This window comes from Jaculus jaculus, chromosome 7 (genome assembly GCF_020740685.1).
Source record: "Jaculus jaculus isolate mJacJac1 chromosome 7, mJacJac1.mat.Y.cur, whole genome shotgun sequence".
Taxonomy (NCBI): domain Eukaryota; kingdom Metazoa; phylum Chordata; class Mammalia; order Rodentia; family Dipodidae; genus Jaculus; species Jaculus jaculus.
In genome coordinates, this window is record NC_059108.1 from 2,682,017 (window position 1) to 2,699,834 (window position 17,818).

A 17,818-nucleotide genomic window follows, 5' to 3' on the forward strand; every position below is an offset into this window, starting at 1 on the left:
CAAGTGCTCAGCTGAATATTAGCCTACATGGGGCAACATTAAGCGAGCCCTGCTCTACGACGGCGTTGTTCTATTTCATCACGGGATACACATCATGTTGCACATTTCCACCGCATCCCACCTATGGGCCCAGTATTTGCTCTTGTAGCTCCTTCAGTTTCCCTTATTTTACAAGCTATGTGATAGAAGATACACAGACTAACATTCATTTCCCCATATTTGTTGGGGTTAATATAACTTATTTTTTTTAGAGAGAGAGAATTGGCCTGCTAGGGCCTCAGCCACTGAAATCAAACTCCAGAGGTTTGCACCACCTAGTGGGCATGTGCGACCTTGGGCTTTCCTCAACTTTGTGCGTCTGGCTAACGGCTAACGTGGGATCTGCAGAGTAGAACATGGGTTCTCAGGGTTCACAGTCAAGTGCTTTAACCACTAAGGCATCTCCCCAGGCCAAGTAAATATGAATTATTTCTCCACACCTTCACCAGGAAGCCGGGCAGTGCCCCATCTGCTCTTGCAGCCTGTAATCGCACCACCCTTGAGCTGCATGCTCCGGCTCTAACAACAAACCATGGTTCAGCCTTCGCTTCTAAAGCGGTGCCGGGTTGTCCATTCCCAGGACTGGGTCCAGCCGTGGAACCAGCCCCCACTCCCGCACAGTGAGGAGGACGACTCGGCCATCTGCCTTCGTCGAGGCGCCGGGATGCGGATGCCTGAACCCGAGCGCTCAGCCCAAGGAGCCGGAGCTGTGCGGGAAGAAGGCCACAGCGCAGGGCGCCACCTGCTGGGGGAGGGGCTCACCTGCGAGGAGACCCCCGACTGTCTTGCTCCTTGGTCCCACTTCTCCTGAGGGACCCCAGCACGGGAGGCTACCCAACAGCCGTTCCCGCAGGAGCGCAGCCTCGCGAGTGCCCAAGCCCGCGCACCACTGCCTTATAAGGAGGAGCAAGAACCCTGTGCACATGCGCAGCTCCTCCCAACACCCCTCCTCCAATCCCCTCCTTGCAGACACACAGCCCAGGCATGCGCAGAGTGCCTCTGACTCAGCAAATTGGCAAATCCTTGGGACTCAATGGTTTACCAGTCTTAGGCCCGTTGGAGAGCTCCAAGCTATGGATAGCTTTGTTTCAAAAATGGTGGATGGCATCATGGGTGAAAGTACAGGCAAGGTTGTCCTTGGGCCTCCACACACAGGCACACATACGGAAACAGGAGCACAGATACACACACATGTGCGCACTTTCAACAATGCCGCCTACAAGAACTGGATGTGCCTTGTGCCAATGTGACCTGATGTTACCTGAGGCTGACCTGCCACTGGTTCTCTAAATGGTCACACATTTCATCTACCAGCTTGGCTCAGGAAGGGGAAGACAAAGGCCTCCATGCCAGAAACTCAGAATGACAAAGAGCCCACCTCAGCCTATACTGGACCCTACCTCTCCTGTTCCTACCTGAGCAGGATGTCAAGCTGGCACACCCTTACCACTCTGATCAGGAATTTGGCGCCCTGCCTGCAAACTGGGAGTCCTCAATTCCAGGGACTCGAGGTTAAAGCAGAGGGAAGAGCCACACGGAGCACTTCTGCAGTTAGTAAAGAGCAGAGGTCAACCTTCCATCCCTTCAGAGGGCCTCAATCATGGTTCAGCTACGCAAGAGTCAGTGACCCCTGAAAACTACACCAGGACACTTATAGACAATCTCTTTGGGCCCTAAGTAATCTGTACATAGGCCTGGGCAGGATCCTGGGCATGGATGAAGCTGGCCTAATTCAACTGCAAAGACCTGAGTCCAGCAAGAAGAGGCAGCAGAGTGGAAAGTTGTGTGTGGTCATGAAGGAGGCTCCTATGAGGGGCACAGACCCACAGCCTGGTTTAAGGGGATGAGAGGGTGGCCCTCTCCCAGACCTCCATGCCTGCGTGCACATTCATCTCTGTGAGCAGCCTTGAAGACCTTGGAGACATCAAGGAACTAGGAAGCTGGAAATGAGACTGGGTCCATGTTCAGGTAGTACAGGAAAGTTTGTCACATGTGTGAGGAAAGAGAGGCAGAGAGTCCTGCTGTCTTTTCCATCAAAAGGTTAAAAACATAGATAAACTTGCCAGGTGTGGTGGTGCATGCCTTTAATTTCAGCACTCGGAGGCAGGGTAGGAGGATCGCTGAGAGTTTGAGGCTAGCCTGAGACAACATAGTGAATTCCAGGTCATCCTGGGCTACAGCGAGACCATACCTCAAAGAACCCCAGAAAAAACACCTTAATTTTATTAAATACTTATCCATTAGCAAAAAAAAAAAAATGATGGAACATAATGTCAAAGGAGGAAGAAAAAATTTCATGTGTGAAGTTTCCAACACTCATATGCTCAGTTTTTTTCTTTTTGGTTTTTCAAGGAAGAGTCTCACTCTAGCTCAAGCTGACTTGGAATTCACTTTGTAGTCTCAGGTTGGCCTTGAACTCATAACAATCCGCCTACCTCTGCCTCCCAAGTGCTGAGATTAAAGGTCTGTGCCACCCTGCCTGGTTAATATGCTCATTTTTAATAGAATGTTCAATTATTTCCACTTTGAGAGAGAACTTATCAAAATCGCATCGTCTTAACTACAAGGGAAGCATAAGATCATAGGTTTGTAATCATCTGAATTGAGCCAGTCATTGCTTTGAACAATTTTTGTCTCTGAATGAGATGAATTAAGTGGGTCTGATGATATTTATCTTACTCCCTGACTCATGCTCACTCCAGGATGGTCAGTGTGAGGTGGTAAGCAGATGTCCTCTCAGTTAGCTGCCACACACTTTTCCTGGTCAGCTTACATGTCATGTTCAGAAGGGTCAAATGTGTGTGAAGGTGTCATGGCTTCCTCACTGTTCTGTCCTTTACTTTTGCACATACTCTGAAGTACAAGGCTTACTGTTGAAGCGCTGTTCACAAAACACAGCAAGAAATCATCCTCAGAAAAAGATTTTTCAGAATCAGTTCATCTCACACTGCTTCAGAAAGGCCTCAGACTCCAGTCAGCACATTCCTGTAAGATATATCATTCCGAGTGTGTGTAAACTAGAAATCTATTCCATAGAACACATGAACTGTCTTCATTAATGCATGTCCTAACCCAGGTCAACTAGGGACAGGGGTTAGCATAGTTTATCATCTTATCTATGATCTTCATGAGGATGCTCAAAAGTAGAAAGTTATGGCTGAAGAGATTGCTTAGCACTTAAGGCATTTGCCTGCAAAGCCAAAGGACCCAGGTTCTATTCCCCAGGACCCACGTAAACCATATGGACAAGGTGGCATTTGTGTCTGGAGTTTCTTTGCAGTGGCTGAAGGCCTTAGCAGTGCCCATTTTCTCTACCTGCCTCTTCCTCTCTCTCTCTCCCTACCTTTCTCTCAAATAAATAAAAGAAAAAAGCCAGTGTTCAAATTTCATGATTATATGGCTGTTATAACAGACTTTCAACAACTGTTATAAGTAAATTAGTTACAAATAATTTATAATTTTTTTTGAGGCTCCACCAGGCCTCGTGGCCAAGCAGGCAGGAGGGGGAGGTGCACCTAGCCCATGGAGGTCCACAGGGGGCACCAAGGTGGCATGTGCCCACTGGCCCGTGTTATCTGCTTGACAAAAATTGGGAGTTTGGGGCAGGAGAGATGGCTTAGCAGTTAAGGCACTTGCCTGCAAAGCCAAAGGACCCAGATTTGATTTCCCTGGACCCATGTAAGCCAGATGCACAAGGTGGCGCATGCATCTAAGTGTCCTTTTTCAGTGGCTGGAGACCTTGGTGTGCTCTCTCTCTCCATATAGATATAGATATAGATATAGATATAGATATAGATATAGATATAGATATAGATATAGGTATAGGTATAGGTATAGGTATAGGTATAGGTATAGGTATAGGTATAGGTATAGGTATAGGTAGAGACAGAGATAGATTTAGATTTAGATATAGATATAGGTATAGATATAGAGATATATTTAGATATAGATTTAGAGATAGATATAGAGATAGATAGAGATAGATATATCCATCCATTTATATCTACAAAAAAAATTGCAAGTTTTTCTTCATTTACCCACAGGACCATTTTATGTCTTTCTTCTTGAGGAGTCATACAAACTCATGCACCAAAGTAGATACTCAGTATATATTTGCAAGATGGATGAAATATCGTGAAGGAAATCCAATCTTGATTTTAAGTTTGAAAACTGAATGTCAAGAGTACTTTACAAATACATGGTGAGGGCTGGAGAGATGGCTTAGCGGTTAAGCGCTTGCCTGTGAAGCCTAAATACACTGGTTCGAGGCTCGGTTCCCCAGGTCCCACGTTAGCCAGATGCATAAGGGGGCGCACGCGTCTGGAGTTCGTTTGCAGAGGCTGGAAGCCCTGGCGCGCCCATTCTCTCTCTCTCCCTCTAACTGTCTTTCTCTCTGTGTCTGTCGCTCTCAAATAAATAAATAATTAATTTAAAAAAATTTTAAAAAAAAAACAAATACATGGTGAGTAAATATGTACTTGCTATACAAAATGAAATAGACATAAAGGAAATTCTCCTTAAAACTCAAAACTAGATTCGATGGCTATGCTTATAATCCTAGTACCAGTGGGGCTGAGGCAGGAGGATTGCAGTGATTTCAATACCAGCCTACTCTGCATAGTAAGAACCAGGAGCTACATACATCACCCTGACTCAAAAACCTAAAACCAAAACATAAAAGTTCATTACTTTGTCCTTTTCAACCTAATGCACTTTGCTTGCCACATGTCAGCATTGCAGAGAGAGAAAAGCAACACCAGCAAGCATGAATAGCCAGAGTTCACACTGCTCTGATCACACCTAGTATGGCTGGACTCAAATGTGCCCCCAATTCACCTTCAGGCTGGACTCCAAGATCCATCCCCAGTGACACACAGCCTTGTAGCAGCGATCTGCCTGATAGGGGCTCAAGTAAGAAGTTTAACCAAAAATGACTGTGTCTATGAGGCCACCCATGCAAACTGTCATATTCAAACCACCACACCTTTACTCCACACAGCAGAGACATTCTACAAGTAAGCACAACTTAATTTGACTGAACTGAGAAAAGTCTAGAGCTGGAGAAATGGCTTAGTAGTTAAGGCACTTGCCTGCAAAGTCTAAGGACCCAGGTTCCATTCCCCAGGGGCAATGTAAAACCAGATGCACAAGGTAACACATGTGTCTAGCGTTCATTGTCAGTGGCATGCCTGGCATGTCCATTCTTGCTCTTAAATATGAATTAATAAAATATTAAAACAGAAAAGTGTACCAAAATCACCATATATTTATACAATTGGCAATTCTCATTTGGTTGTTTGATTTGGAAAAGTATTGGTTTCCCACAGACTAGTCAAACAGAGTGAATAACTAGTCTTCCAGAGACTAGTCAAGCAAAATGACTAACTAGTCTTCCAGAGAATGGTCAGTGTCTCTTTCAGGAGTGACCCCTTTAATCTCTTCCTGTGACTTGAGGTAGTCAAGAAGCCTGAGGGAATAAGTATCCTCTCACTCTATCATCTAGACTGGCCTCAGTCTTGGGGTCCTCCTGTCTCTTCCCTTTGGGTACTGAGATTGTGGGAATGCACTGCCAGCCCCAGCAGAAAATCAGTTTTTTATATTTTCTATTTATTTATTTATCTATCTATCTATTTGAGACAGAGATAGAGAGAGAGAATGGGAGAATGGGCATGCCAGGGCCTCCGGCCACTGCAAACAAACTCCACACACATGCATGTGCCACCTTGTGCATCTGGCTTACGTGGGTACTGGGTAAGCAAACCGAGGTCCTTAGGCTTGCAGGTAAGTTCCTTAACTACTAAGCCATCTCTCCAGCCCCAGAAAATCACTTTAAAATATTTTATTTTAATTTTTATATGTTTATTTGAGAGAGGGGTGGGGGGTAAAGAGAGATCCACAGCTGAGCTATCTCTCCAGCCCCAGAAAATCACTTTTTGAGATTAGCCTTTTTGCACTTGGCATAAGGTGATCCTCTTACCTACCACTGGATGCTGAGTCTCATAGACTTGACCAAATCCCAGTTCTGTTATGAACTCTGGCTCTATTTCTTGAAGATCTATTTTACTTTCTGACATTCAGGATTTCATTTGTAACAATGGAGATAATGGGCTGGAGACATGGCTCAGAGGATAAGGCTCTTTCTTGCCTGCAAATCCTAAAACCTGGGTTCCATTTCCCAGTACCCATATAAAGCCAGCTGCACAAAGGGAGCGCATGCATCTGGAGTGTATTTCCAGTGCCTACAACCCCTGGTACAACTACTCTTTCCCCTCTGCCCCACTTGAAAATAAATAATTTTTAAAATGAAGATTTCAGGGCTGCAAAGCCTAATAAGCCATGTTTGAATCTCCAGGTCCCACATAGCCAGACACACAGTGATGCAAACACACAATGTCACACATGTGCACAAGAGGAACCATGCATCTGGAGTTCATTTGCAGCAGCAAATATTTTCAGAAGTGTCTAAAGTAATTTTGTTTGTTTTTCGAGGTAGGCTTTCACTCTAGCCCAGGCTGACCTGGAAGTCACTATGTAGTCTCAAGGTGGTCTCAAACTCATGGCAGTCCTCCTAACTCTGCATGCACCACCATGCCTGACTTGAAATGCTTTGTAGTATTTATTTATTTTCAAGGAGAGAGAAAATACGGTCTGGAGGGTTTCGAGCCATTGCAAACATACTCCAGATGCATGCATCATCTTCTGTATCTGACTTTACATGAGTACTAGGGAATCAAACCAAGGTGGTTAGGCTTTACAGTCAAGCACCTTAACCACTGACCCATCTCTCTAGCCCTGAAATGCTTTTTTGTTTTTTTTCTTCCCGACGTAGGGTCTCACTCTACTTCAGGCTGACCTGAATTTCACTATGTAGTCTCAGGGTGGCCTCAAACTCTTGGTGATCCTCCTACCTCTGCCTCCCAAGTTTTGGATTAAAGGTGTGTGCCACCATGCGCAGCTCTGAAATACTTTTCAATGTAAAAAATTACTGCAGATGTTCTTGAGCATGTTACTGTTGATTGATTCACTGTGTTGACCGGGAGAGGATTATATCCATAGACCCTGGATCAGGGAGACTTGGCCTCAAATCTTGCCTCTTGCTCTTAGGCATACAGCACCTGTGACTTGATTCTCAGCCTCAGTTGCTGATTAGCATTCAGAGGATGGGTGGTGGTGGCTTTTAACCTCATGGGCTTTAAGATGATTTATAAAACTCTTAAACATGCAAATCTATCTCTGACATGGCATGCACTACAGAAATGGTTTGTGAACATCATCTCTTTAATTCCCACAAAAGTCTGCCGAAGTAGAACTGTTCTATTGATGTAGAAATTGAGGTTCCTGCCCCCAGTGTCAACACATCTGGCACAGTGGCCTAAGAGGCCCGGAGGGTTTTAGGTAATTGAACATGTGAACGGCTGTGGGAAGAAGGCAGCACAGACCAAGGCTCAGCTGCTGCTGTCACCATTGCTGAGCTATTGAGTCATAGCCACCCCTCTTCCCTCTTCCCCGTCCTAGGTCACTTACTGTTCCTTACAGTCCGCATGAGATCATCATTGTCTTGTCATTCCCCAGTGGTTTCCCACAGAGGAAGCTTTTCTTCCTCACCTTTGTATTCTGCAAAGACACCATCTGCTCAGCACCGTGGAAGATTCTTGTGAAATAGTCAGTGGTTCAGACTTGAGGCTCTTCTTTCTTCATGTGTATGTGTTGTGTGCATGCCATATGCATGTGTGTGTATGCACATGCAGACATATGCACACAGTAGAGGCCAGAGGAGAACTTTAGGTATCCCCCTACCACATGGTTCCTTTAGGCAATCTCTCACTGGTTTTGGAGTTTGGTGTCTTTGCAAGCCCCAGGTATTCCCCACTCTCTGCTACCCATAGCACTGGGGTTACGGATGTATGTCATCATGCCCAGCTACTTATGTGGGTGCTAAGGAATTAAGCTAAGGCACTTTCAGCCTCTGTGGGAAACACTCTTAGTGGCTGAGCCATGTTTCCAGGCCGTCTCCAAACTCTTGCTAGTAACCAAGTAACCAGCTCTAATCTCATATTTAGCTGCACAATCATGCCACTATGTATCTTTAATGTTCCAGACTTTGGTGTCATTTGAAGATGTGGCCATGACCTTCACCGGGGAGGAATGGGGCATCTAGATCTGTCTCAGAGAATGTTGTACTGAGAGGTTATGCTGGAGACCTGCAGCCTTCTGCTCTCACTGGGTAAGGCCCCTCATTTCTCTTCTAGGTAGGGTACCTGAAGCCATCTTCATTCTGTAGGCATTGCTACTTGAGGGTACAGTCCCTCTTCCTACAGCCTCATCTTAACTGTGATCTGATGTCCCTCTTGCTTGCTTCCCCTGTGTCTGTAGAAGGGATTGCTATATAAGAAACATAGTCCTTCTCAACACTTTTCAACAACCAGGCATCCTTATTTCAGGTCCCCCCAGGAGCGAAGGTAACTGGCTTAGCATAGTTAAGTCAGATGTCTTCACAGCCCAGTTAGCAGGACTGCCCCTATCAGGGTTCTCCAAGAGCATGACTCGTATTTGTGACGAGAATATGTTTGTCCTCAGTGATAGTGGTGTCATTCTACTTAGCACTGTCATAGCTAACAGGCTTCTTTGCCCTGCCTTCCTCAGTTGACCTTTATTTCCCAAGGTCTGTATCTTACTCTTCCAAGGTGATTCCAGAGGACTAGAAACATAATCAAATGGCATTAATGGGTATCTAACAAAACTGTTTTCTTCCTTTCTCGTTCCTGTCTGTTGTATGCTAAGTCTTAGCTCAGTGCTTAGCATTCCACAATTCTATAACTGTTGGGAAATCGTACCCTCAGCCAGAGAAATAGCCTCAGATTCCCATGACTGGGAAGCGTGAACTTGTGGACACTGAATGTCATTATTTTGGGTTTTTGTTTTTTAAGTTTATCATTTATTTGCATGAGAGAGATACCATGAATGTGCTAGGGCCTCTTGCCACTGCAAATGAATTCCAGATGCATGTGCCACATTGTGCATTTGGCCTTATGTGTGTACTGAGGAATTAAACCTGGGAGGTGGGCTTTGCAAGCACGTGCCTTTAGCCACTGCATAATATCCCACCATCCATCATGCCAATATTGTTTTTACTTTAACTTTTTAGAAATAACTATAAAATGAGTTAATTAATATCTACAATGTGTTTAGAATAGAACCAGGAATGTAGCAAGTGCTGCAGCAGTGTTTGTTTTACAGAGTTATTCTACCTTATGACCATTTTATCTTGAATAGGCCAAGTTCTCCCTTCTCCCTCACATCCAGGTAATTACCTTGGACAGAGCTCTACCATGCTGCGTCCTCAGTCTCTTTCAGAAGCTCAGTCATCAGGAAAGTGAACACAGTGTTGTTCTATGATGATTGGAAGCATGTGTCCTGGCAATGGCATTCCAAGCTAGGGGACCAGCGCAGGCAGAGTGCCTGAGTAAGAGAGTCCTGATGTACCTTTGCCATGACCCTGTCACTAAGCTCCATACAGGCGTGTGGCTGTATCAGGAAGTCTTTGCTCGGTGTCTGTTTTGGCCCAGGTCACTGGGCCCGTGCCTCTGTTGTGGTGTAGGATTATGTGGACCAACTACAGCAGAAGCTCTGTGTCCATTTCTAGCCTCCCCACCTGCATTAATAGCTGTTTCTTCAGAATGGGTGTGGTGTAGCTCACATGCCCGGCTGAGACATCTCTCCAGAGATGCCATTCATGAGTTGATTGCACCTGCGAGTGCCAGTCATTTCTGGGCACCATACTTACATGGGAGCTTTGAGATGTGCCAGTGCTCAGTCCTTTCACTTTTTTCTGGTATTGGAATCAGGCATTGCCAGGAAGTTCTGTTACCAGGAGATGGAATCCTACTGACTTGATTAGTAGAACAGCCCAGGTGGAACATGTCTTTTCTGAGTTTTCCTGTGTGTCAGTGTGTTAAAGGTATGCAGTCTTGTAAATATGAAGCTTTTCCTCTGTTCTTTCTGTAAATACGACTTCATTCACTTTTTATACCAGGACATCATGTTCCTGAGCCAGAGATGATCCACCTCCTGAAGCATGAGCAAGGAGCATGGGCAGTGAAGAGAGTCTTCTCCCAAGGCACCTGTGCAGGTAGGTGACTGAGAGCTGGCCCTGGGGCACAAGGAGTCACTGTGTTTGAGATCCAACGTGCAGCTTCTTTTGTGGCCTTCCTGGGATCTCAAGTGGTCATGGAGTTCTCTGAACTGTGATGGCATGATTTCCCATCTCTTTAGCATTCTGTCCTTACTTGGGTTAGAAGGTGGAATATTGGGTATGAGAAAGGTTTTGGCTATAACTTATTTGCCATTTACCCACCTATTGTCCTGTGTGCCATCACAACAGCTCAATACTTTAGTTTATGGAATACAAACAGAATTCCATAGCAAGTACTCTGTGATGTCTGTCTCTGTTTTACTTATTTATTTGAGAGACAGAGAATGGGTGTGCCAGGGCCTCCAGCCACTGTAAACGAACTCCAGGCGTGTGCACCCCCTTGTGCATCTGGCTTATGTGGGATCTGGAGAATCGAACCTGGGTCTTTAGGCTTAACAGGCATGCACCTTGATCGCTAAGCCATCTCTCCAGCCCTTATTGAGATTTTATACATATATATTGTGTGCTTTGTTCATATTCACCATTTACCCTCTTTGGTACACTTCTTTGTTGAATCCCTTTCTTCTCCCCCAATAGTGCCCTTTCTCCTTTTTATAAGGGTGTGTTTAATACTCATAATACTGAGTTTCATAAGTTATTGTTATACTGATATATAATGTACTTTGACCATGTCTCCTACTTTCCTCTTTCTCTCCCCTCTCTAACCCCTGGACAGTTCAGTTTTGCTTTCATCACTCTCTCTCTCTCTCTCTCTCTCTCTCTCTCTCTCTCTCTCTCTCTCCCTCTTTCTCTCTCTCCCTCCCTCCCTACCAATATCTCTCTCTCTCTCTTTCTCTCTCTCTATCTGTCTCTTCCTCTATGTAAATACTAGGAGGTACAAATGAGAGTAAACATTCAGTATTTATCAGAGTTGCATCCATTTTCCTGCAAGCAATATGACTTTGGTCTTTATGGCTAAGTAAAATTTGATGGTGTAGAAGTGTCTTAATTTCTTACCGCTTCCTCTCTTGCTGGACACCTGTGAGGATTCTAGCTCATCTATTGTGAATAGTTCTGTAATCAGCATTGATGTACAAGTCTCTCTCTCATATGCTGATTTAAGAGTCATCTGGGTAAACAGATATAGATAGGTCATATGGTAGGTCTGTTTTTAGTTTGTTTTCAGGTATTGTTTTTGTTTTTCAAGGTAGGGTCTCACTCTCTAGCCCAGGCTAACCTGGAATTCACTATGTAGTCTCAGGCTGGCATCAAACTCACGGTGACCCCGCCTACCTCTACCTCCTGAGTGCTGGGATTAAAGGCGTGCACCGCCATGCTCAGCTATTTTTAGTCTTGAGTAACTTCCATGTTGATTTTAATAGCGGTTTGACTGACTCCCACCAGCAGTGTATAAGGGTTCTCTTTTCTCTGCTTCCATCCCTGAATTTATTGTTTTCTTAATAATTGCCATTCTGACTAGGGTGAGATGGAATCTGTGTGGCTTTAATTTGCACTTACCTCGTGACTAGTAATGTTGAACATCTTCTCTTGTATTTAATGGCCACTTATACTTCATCTTTTGAGAACTGTCAATTCATCTCAGTCGTCCATTCATTGAGAAGATAGGGATGGGGGACAACAGGAAGAAAAAATGAAGTAGGAATGTGAGGTAAAAGTATCTAGTTGTATATTAAGAGTGGCTTTTTCTAGATGCACAAGGTGGTACATGAATCTGGAGTTTGTTTGCAGTGCCTGAAGGCCCTGGTGTGCCCATTCTTTCTCCCTCTGTTTTTTCTCTCTCTCTAAAAATGAAATATTTTCTAAAAAGAGTGGCTATCTGACTGCTTTTGTTTCATTGCTCATTATGCAGAAGATGTTGTTTATATAGTCTTGCATGACTTGTAATTTTTCTATTTCTTCTAGGTTATCCAATTTATTGGAAGGTACTTTTTCAAAGTATTCTGTAATAACTCTTTGAATTCCATTAATCATTTTGTGTGTTGTTACTTTTGTTCAGTTTGTCAATCTTGTTTGTTTTTTTAAAGAGCTATCTCGCTGATCTATTCCCGAGAATGTTCCATGAGACAGAAGAGTATGTGGTCTGTAGATGTTGGATAGAATACTCTCTAGATGTTTGTTACTTTGATCTATGGTACAGTCTCTTGTCTGGCTTGTTGGGATAAGAGTAGGGTATTGAAGTCACCCAACATTGTATCCAGACTTAGCTGCCCCTGTTATGTTCAGTACTGTTTTTCTTGCCAGTTATTTTTGTTGTTTTTTTTCAAGGTAGGGTCTAAGTCTAGCCCAGGCTGACCTGGAATTCACTCTGTAGTCTCAGGGTGGCCTTGAATTCAAGGTGATCCTCCTACCTCTGTCTCCCGAGTGCTGGGATTAAAGGTGTGCACCACCATGCCTGGCCTTGACAATTTTTTTAAGATTTATTTTTATTTATTTATTAGAGACAGAGAGAGGGAGAGAGAGATAGAGAGTGACTGAGAATGGGCACGCTAGGGCCTCTAGCCACTGCATACGAACTTCAGGCGTATGTGCCACCTTGTGCCTCTGCCTTATGTGGGACCTGGACAATTGAATCTGGGTCCTTAGGCTTTACAGGCAAAACACCTTAACTGCTAAGCCATCTCTCCAGCCCCAGTACTGTTTTTCTTATGATTTGAGCTGCAACTACATTCACTGTATGTGTATTCACAATTGTATTTTCATGGAGGGCTCTTCCTTTTGTTAATATGCAGTGATGGCCCTTAGTCTTTAATGATAAATTTTGGCTTGAATTTTACTTTTTCAGATATGTTTATCAACTCCTTTTTGATTTTGGCTTCTAATTGATTTAAATATCGTTTTCCATTTACTTACTTTCAGGTTGTATGTTTTAAAAAATTTTTTTAATATGTATTTATTTATTTGAGAGATAGAAGGAGGGGGAAAGAGAGGGAGAGAACAGGTACACCAGAGCTTCCAGCCACTGTAAACAAATATCAGATGCATGCACCCCCTTGGCATCTGGCTTATATGGGTCCTGGAGAATACAGCTGGGATCCTTTGGTTTTGCAGGCAAATTCCTTAACCACTAAGCCATTTCTCTAGCCATGTATTTTTTTTTTTAACCAGTGAAGTATATTTCTTCAAGACAACAAATAATAATTTCTCTTTTTGTGGAAGATATGCTTAAGGCTTTGTTTATTTATTTTCACATACATGCTTGCGTGTATTTGTGTGTGTGCCTGGGCATACATGCACACATACATGGGTGCGCCAGAGTGTATTTCTACTGCAAGGGAACACCAGATACATGTATGATGTATAAAAAATATCTTATTTATTTATCTGAGAGAGGCAGAGAAAGAGGAAGGTAGATACAGGGAATGGGCACGCCATGGCCTCTAGCCACTGCAAACAAACTCCAGACACATGCACTGCCTTGTGCTTCTGGCTTAGAAGGGTACTTCAGAATTAAACATAGGTCCTTAAGTTTTGCAGGCAAGGACCTTTATGACTAAGCCATCTCTCTAGCCCATGTATCACCTTTTGTACCCAAGTTTACATAGGTTTGGAGTAATAAATCCAGGCTCACAGCTTTACAAGCAAGCACCTTAACTACTGAGTCATCTCCCAGCCCCTCATCTAATTTTTTTTTTTTTTTTGGTTTTCTGAGGTAGGGTCTCACTGTAGCCCAGGCTGACCTGGAATTCACTATGGAGTCTCAGGATGGCCTCGAACTCACAGCGATCCTCCTACCTCTGCCTCCCGACCCTCATCTAATTTTTTGTTTGTTTTTTTGAGGTAGGGTTTCGCTGTAGCCCAAGCTGATCTGGAATTCACTATGTAGTCTCAGGATAGCATCAAACTGATGGTGATCTTCCTGCCTCTGCCTCCCAAGTGCTGGGATTAAACATATGTGCACCATGCCTGGCCCATCTCATTTTTTTAAGCCAATAAGATAATCTGCATGTTTTCATTGGAGAGTTTAGACCATTTACATTTAAGGTTATATTAAAATGTGTGTGAGAGTGTGTGCATGTTTCTTTGTGTTTGAATATGTATATATATTTGCCGGCCTGTGGCATTAGAGTCTAAGCAGACCCCGAGGAGGGAGTGGGAATGTTCCTGAGACAAGAACACAAGGAATGGAGCCAAGACAAGTTCAAATCAAGGCTCAAGTTAATTCAGGCAGGCACAGGCTTATATACAGAAAATGAAACTTTCTCAAAACAATGCATTTATGTCTGAAGTCTGTTCCACCAAGGCCGTTAATGCCTCTGTGTCTGAAGTCTGCTTTACCAAGGCTGTACGATAAGGGCTCTGTGCCTGAAGTTCTTAAGACCAGCTTCTTTTCCCACAGTCAAAGAGTACCTGCAGCTCCCAACATATATATATGTATATATATACATATATAAATGTGTGTGTATGTGTATGTGTGTGTGTATGTATATATATACATACATACATGCACACACACACACACATTTATGTTTGTGTCATTTTACTGTTTTTCTCGATATATTTTTAGCAGGATCTGATATATCCAAGGATGGCTTTAAACTTGATATGTAGGCAAGGATAACCTTGAACCCTATCCTCTACCTGCACGTCCTGAGACTTGTGAGATATACCTTGCACTGTGTTAGGACTGCCATTCTGTTTCCACCAAGGCATTGTGGTTATGCTTTGGCTTTTCAGTGTCCAAGGAACTCTTCTGGGGTCTTATCTGGTGTTTTGAACTTACAGATAAATATATAGAAAATTAACAACAGGACGAGAGAGCTGGGTCAGCAGTTAGTGCATCCTGTAAGCCCAAGAACCCTAGTTTGACTCCCCAGTACCCACATAGAGCCAGGTGCACAAAGTGACACATATATCGAGGTCCTTAAGTGCCCATTCTTTGTCTCTTTCTGCTTACAGAAAAAATTAACATTATATTACTAACCTATTTTCATATAGATCCTTAATTTTGTTCCTAATACCTAGTTCTGTGTACCTGTTTTCTACTTCAGTTCATCTAGATGTTACCTACTGAGGATCTGTTCTGTTTAGCAAGTCTGTTCTGATCTCCAGGGTCAGGGGCTCACTCCTTCACACTGCACATGCCATGATCCTGACCATGTGCTTTTGCTCTCTTGTCACCTGTTTCCCTCCTCCACTCCATAGCCCTTACCTTTACTTGAAAGTCAGCATTCTCTCAAGACTCTGAACCTTTGCTCTTGGTCTTCATCCGTCAGTCTTTCCTAATTCCTCCAGCTGATAACGCTTATTCTTCCTTAGAAATAGGCTCACATACCAACATTTATATACTTTTTGCTGATCTCTTTTGGTCTTCTCTATGAGGCAAGTTAGGTGTGCCATCTCTGTATTGTTTATAAGCTGAAACCTCTTGTCGTAGGACACATTAACTGTACACAGTACACTCAGTGTTCTGCCCACCAGCCCCATTCTGGAGAATGGGAAGGAATCTACTCAAGGTTCTCTCTCCCTTGTCCCAGCTGTTCCTCCTGGGGTTCTGTTGAAAGATGTTAAGAGTCTAATGATGAACAAAGAACTTGAAACCTTGTTTTAAGTCATGGTCAAACTCAGTAATAAGCTTCAGAAGGAATATTTTCATTTTCATTGTTCAGCTAAGCTAGTGATTTCATTTATTCTGTTCACTTCCTTAATAGACATCTTTTCATGTTGGTATTCCTTTAGGTGCAAAGGTACAACCTAGTGATACATCAGAGCCCAGCTTGCTTTCTCTGAGGAATCCTCTTTCCAAGAACAACTGGCGCAGAGAGCCTCAGGAAATTCTAGTTTGGGGCAGGCCAAGGATGAAGAAAACCACCCAGAAGTGCAGGATGGGAATGCCAGGCCAACAACAGACCCTGTCAAGAAGGCATGCCCTGAGAAGTTGAGTCATAAACAGGTTGGTTTGGAGCTGAATGATAGTCTGTGTTTAAGAGTCTTACAGGAGCAAGACTCTCCACAGGGTGCTGTCCATCTACCTGATTTCCATGGACAAGGGGAAGATCATGTGATTGAGGCAAGGAACAGTGCTTATCAGTGTGGAAAAGTGTTTACACAGAACTGGTCATTAGTGTGGCATCAGCAGAATCATGCTGGTGTCAGGCCCTGTGAGTGCAGCGAACATAGGAAAACCTGTCATCATATGGCTGACTCTATTCAGCATATGATGGTTCATTCTGGTGAGAAATGGTTCAAGTGCATTCAGTGAGGGAAGACCGTCAAACGTAGTTCTCACCTCACTGAACACCAGCGTATTCACACTGGAGACAAGCCCTATGAATGCAAAGAATGTGGGAAAACTTTCTCCCGTCACTCTACTTTCATCCAGCACAAGATGACCCCTCTACCAAAAAGCCTTTTCTATGCAAAGAATGTGGGAAGGCTTTTTACTACAGTTCTTCATTTGCTCAACACATGAGGATTCATACTGGAAGAAGCTGTATGAGTGCAGTGAGTGTGGAAAGGCCTTCACTCACTCTTGTATTTTTGTCAAACATAAGAGGACACATAATGGGGAGAAACTTTGCATATGAGTGCAAGGAATGTGGCAAAGCTTTCACTCACCACTCCACTTTTCTCCACCATCGTATGACCCACAGAGGAGAAAAGCCTTTTCTGTGCAAAGAATGTGGGAAAGGTTTCTGTGATAATTCATCCTTCACTCAGCACATGAGAATCCACACTGGTGAGAAACCATATGAGTGCAGTGTGTGTGGAATGGCCTTCACTCAGCGCTCCACCTTTATCAGGCATAAGAGAACCCATACTGGAGAGAAGCCTTTTGAGTGCAAGGAATGTGGGAGGGCCTTTTGTGATACCTCTTCTTTAATTCAACACATGAGGCTTCACACTGGTGAGAAGCCCTATGAGTGTGATGAATGTGGAAAGGCCTTTACACACTATTCTGTTTTCATCTGACATACTGGGACCCACAGTGGAGTAAAACCCTTGCAATGTGAAGAATGTACAAAAGCCTTTTACTACAGCTCTTCCTACATTCGACACATGAGGATTCACACTGGAGAGAAGCCCTATGTTTGCAGAGAAAGTGGAAAGGCCTTTACCCAACCTGCAAACTTTCTTCAGCATAGTAAGATCCACATTGGAGAAAAACCATTTGAGTGCACAGTTTGTGAGGCTTTTTATGATACCTTTGCATTAATTAGACACATGAGAACTCATACTATAATTATTCTTTTTTTTTTTTTTTTGTTTTTTTGAGGTAGGGTCTCACTCTGGCTCAGGCTGACCTGGAATTCACTATGTAGTCTCAGGGTGGCCTTGAACTCTCAGAGATCCTCCTACCTCTGCCTCCCGAGTGCTGGGATTAAAGGCATGCGCCACCACACCCGGCTCTATAATTATTCTTTATAATAAAGATAATTGGTATTATTTTAGTGTATTCCATGGTACAGTGACTACTTTTTTAACTTGTATACATTCACAATACACATGTAACACTCATGAACAGGACTGTAAACACATAGGTTGTAGAGGACAATACAAGCATAAAAATAAATGTTGACCTAAAACAATTGAAGCTGCACTAAAGTTAACTGTGTAAAATTCTAATTGGTGCTGCTCCAGTGAGTGTGATTGAAAAGCACTAATTGTGGTTCGACCTCTTCACCTTGG

The 17,818-nt window shown here is 43.6% G+C and overlaps 1 protein-coding gene across 1 annotated transcript in view; it reads left to right on the forward strand.

Annotated features, from left to right (window-relative positions):
• The first annotated feature begins 1,023 nt into the window (after window positions 1–1,023).
• The window catches only part of Znf599 (zinc finger protein 599), a 49,657-nt gene continuing 32,862 nt past the window's right edge, over window positions 1,024–17,818 (forward strand). Inside the window, 7 exon segments of the mRNA XM_012949056.2 lie at window positions 1,024–1,158; window positions 8,138–8,186; window positions 8,189–8,263; window positions 10,073–10,211; window positions 15,899–16,521; window positions 16,524–16,622; window positions 16,686–17,361. Of these exon segments, the coding sequence (XP_012804510.2) occupies window positions 1,024–1,158; window positions 8,138–8,186; window positions 8,189–8,263; window positions 10,073–10,211; window positions 15,899–16,521; window positions 16,524–16,622; window positions 16,686–17,361 (1,796 nt within the window).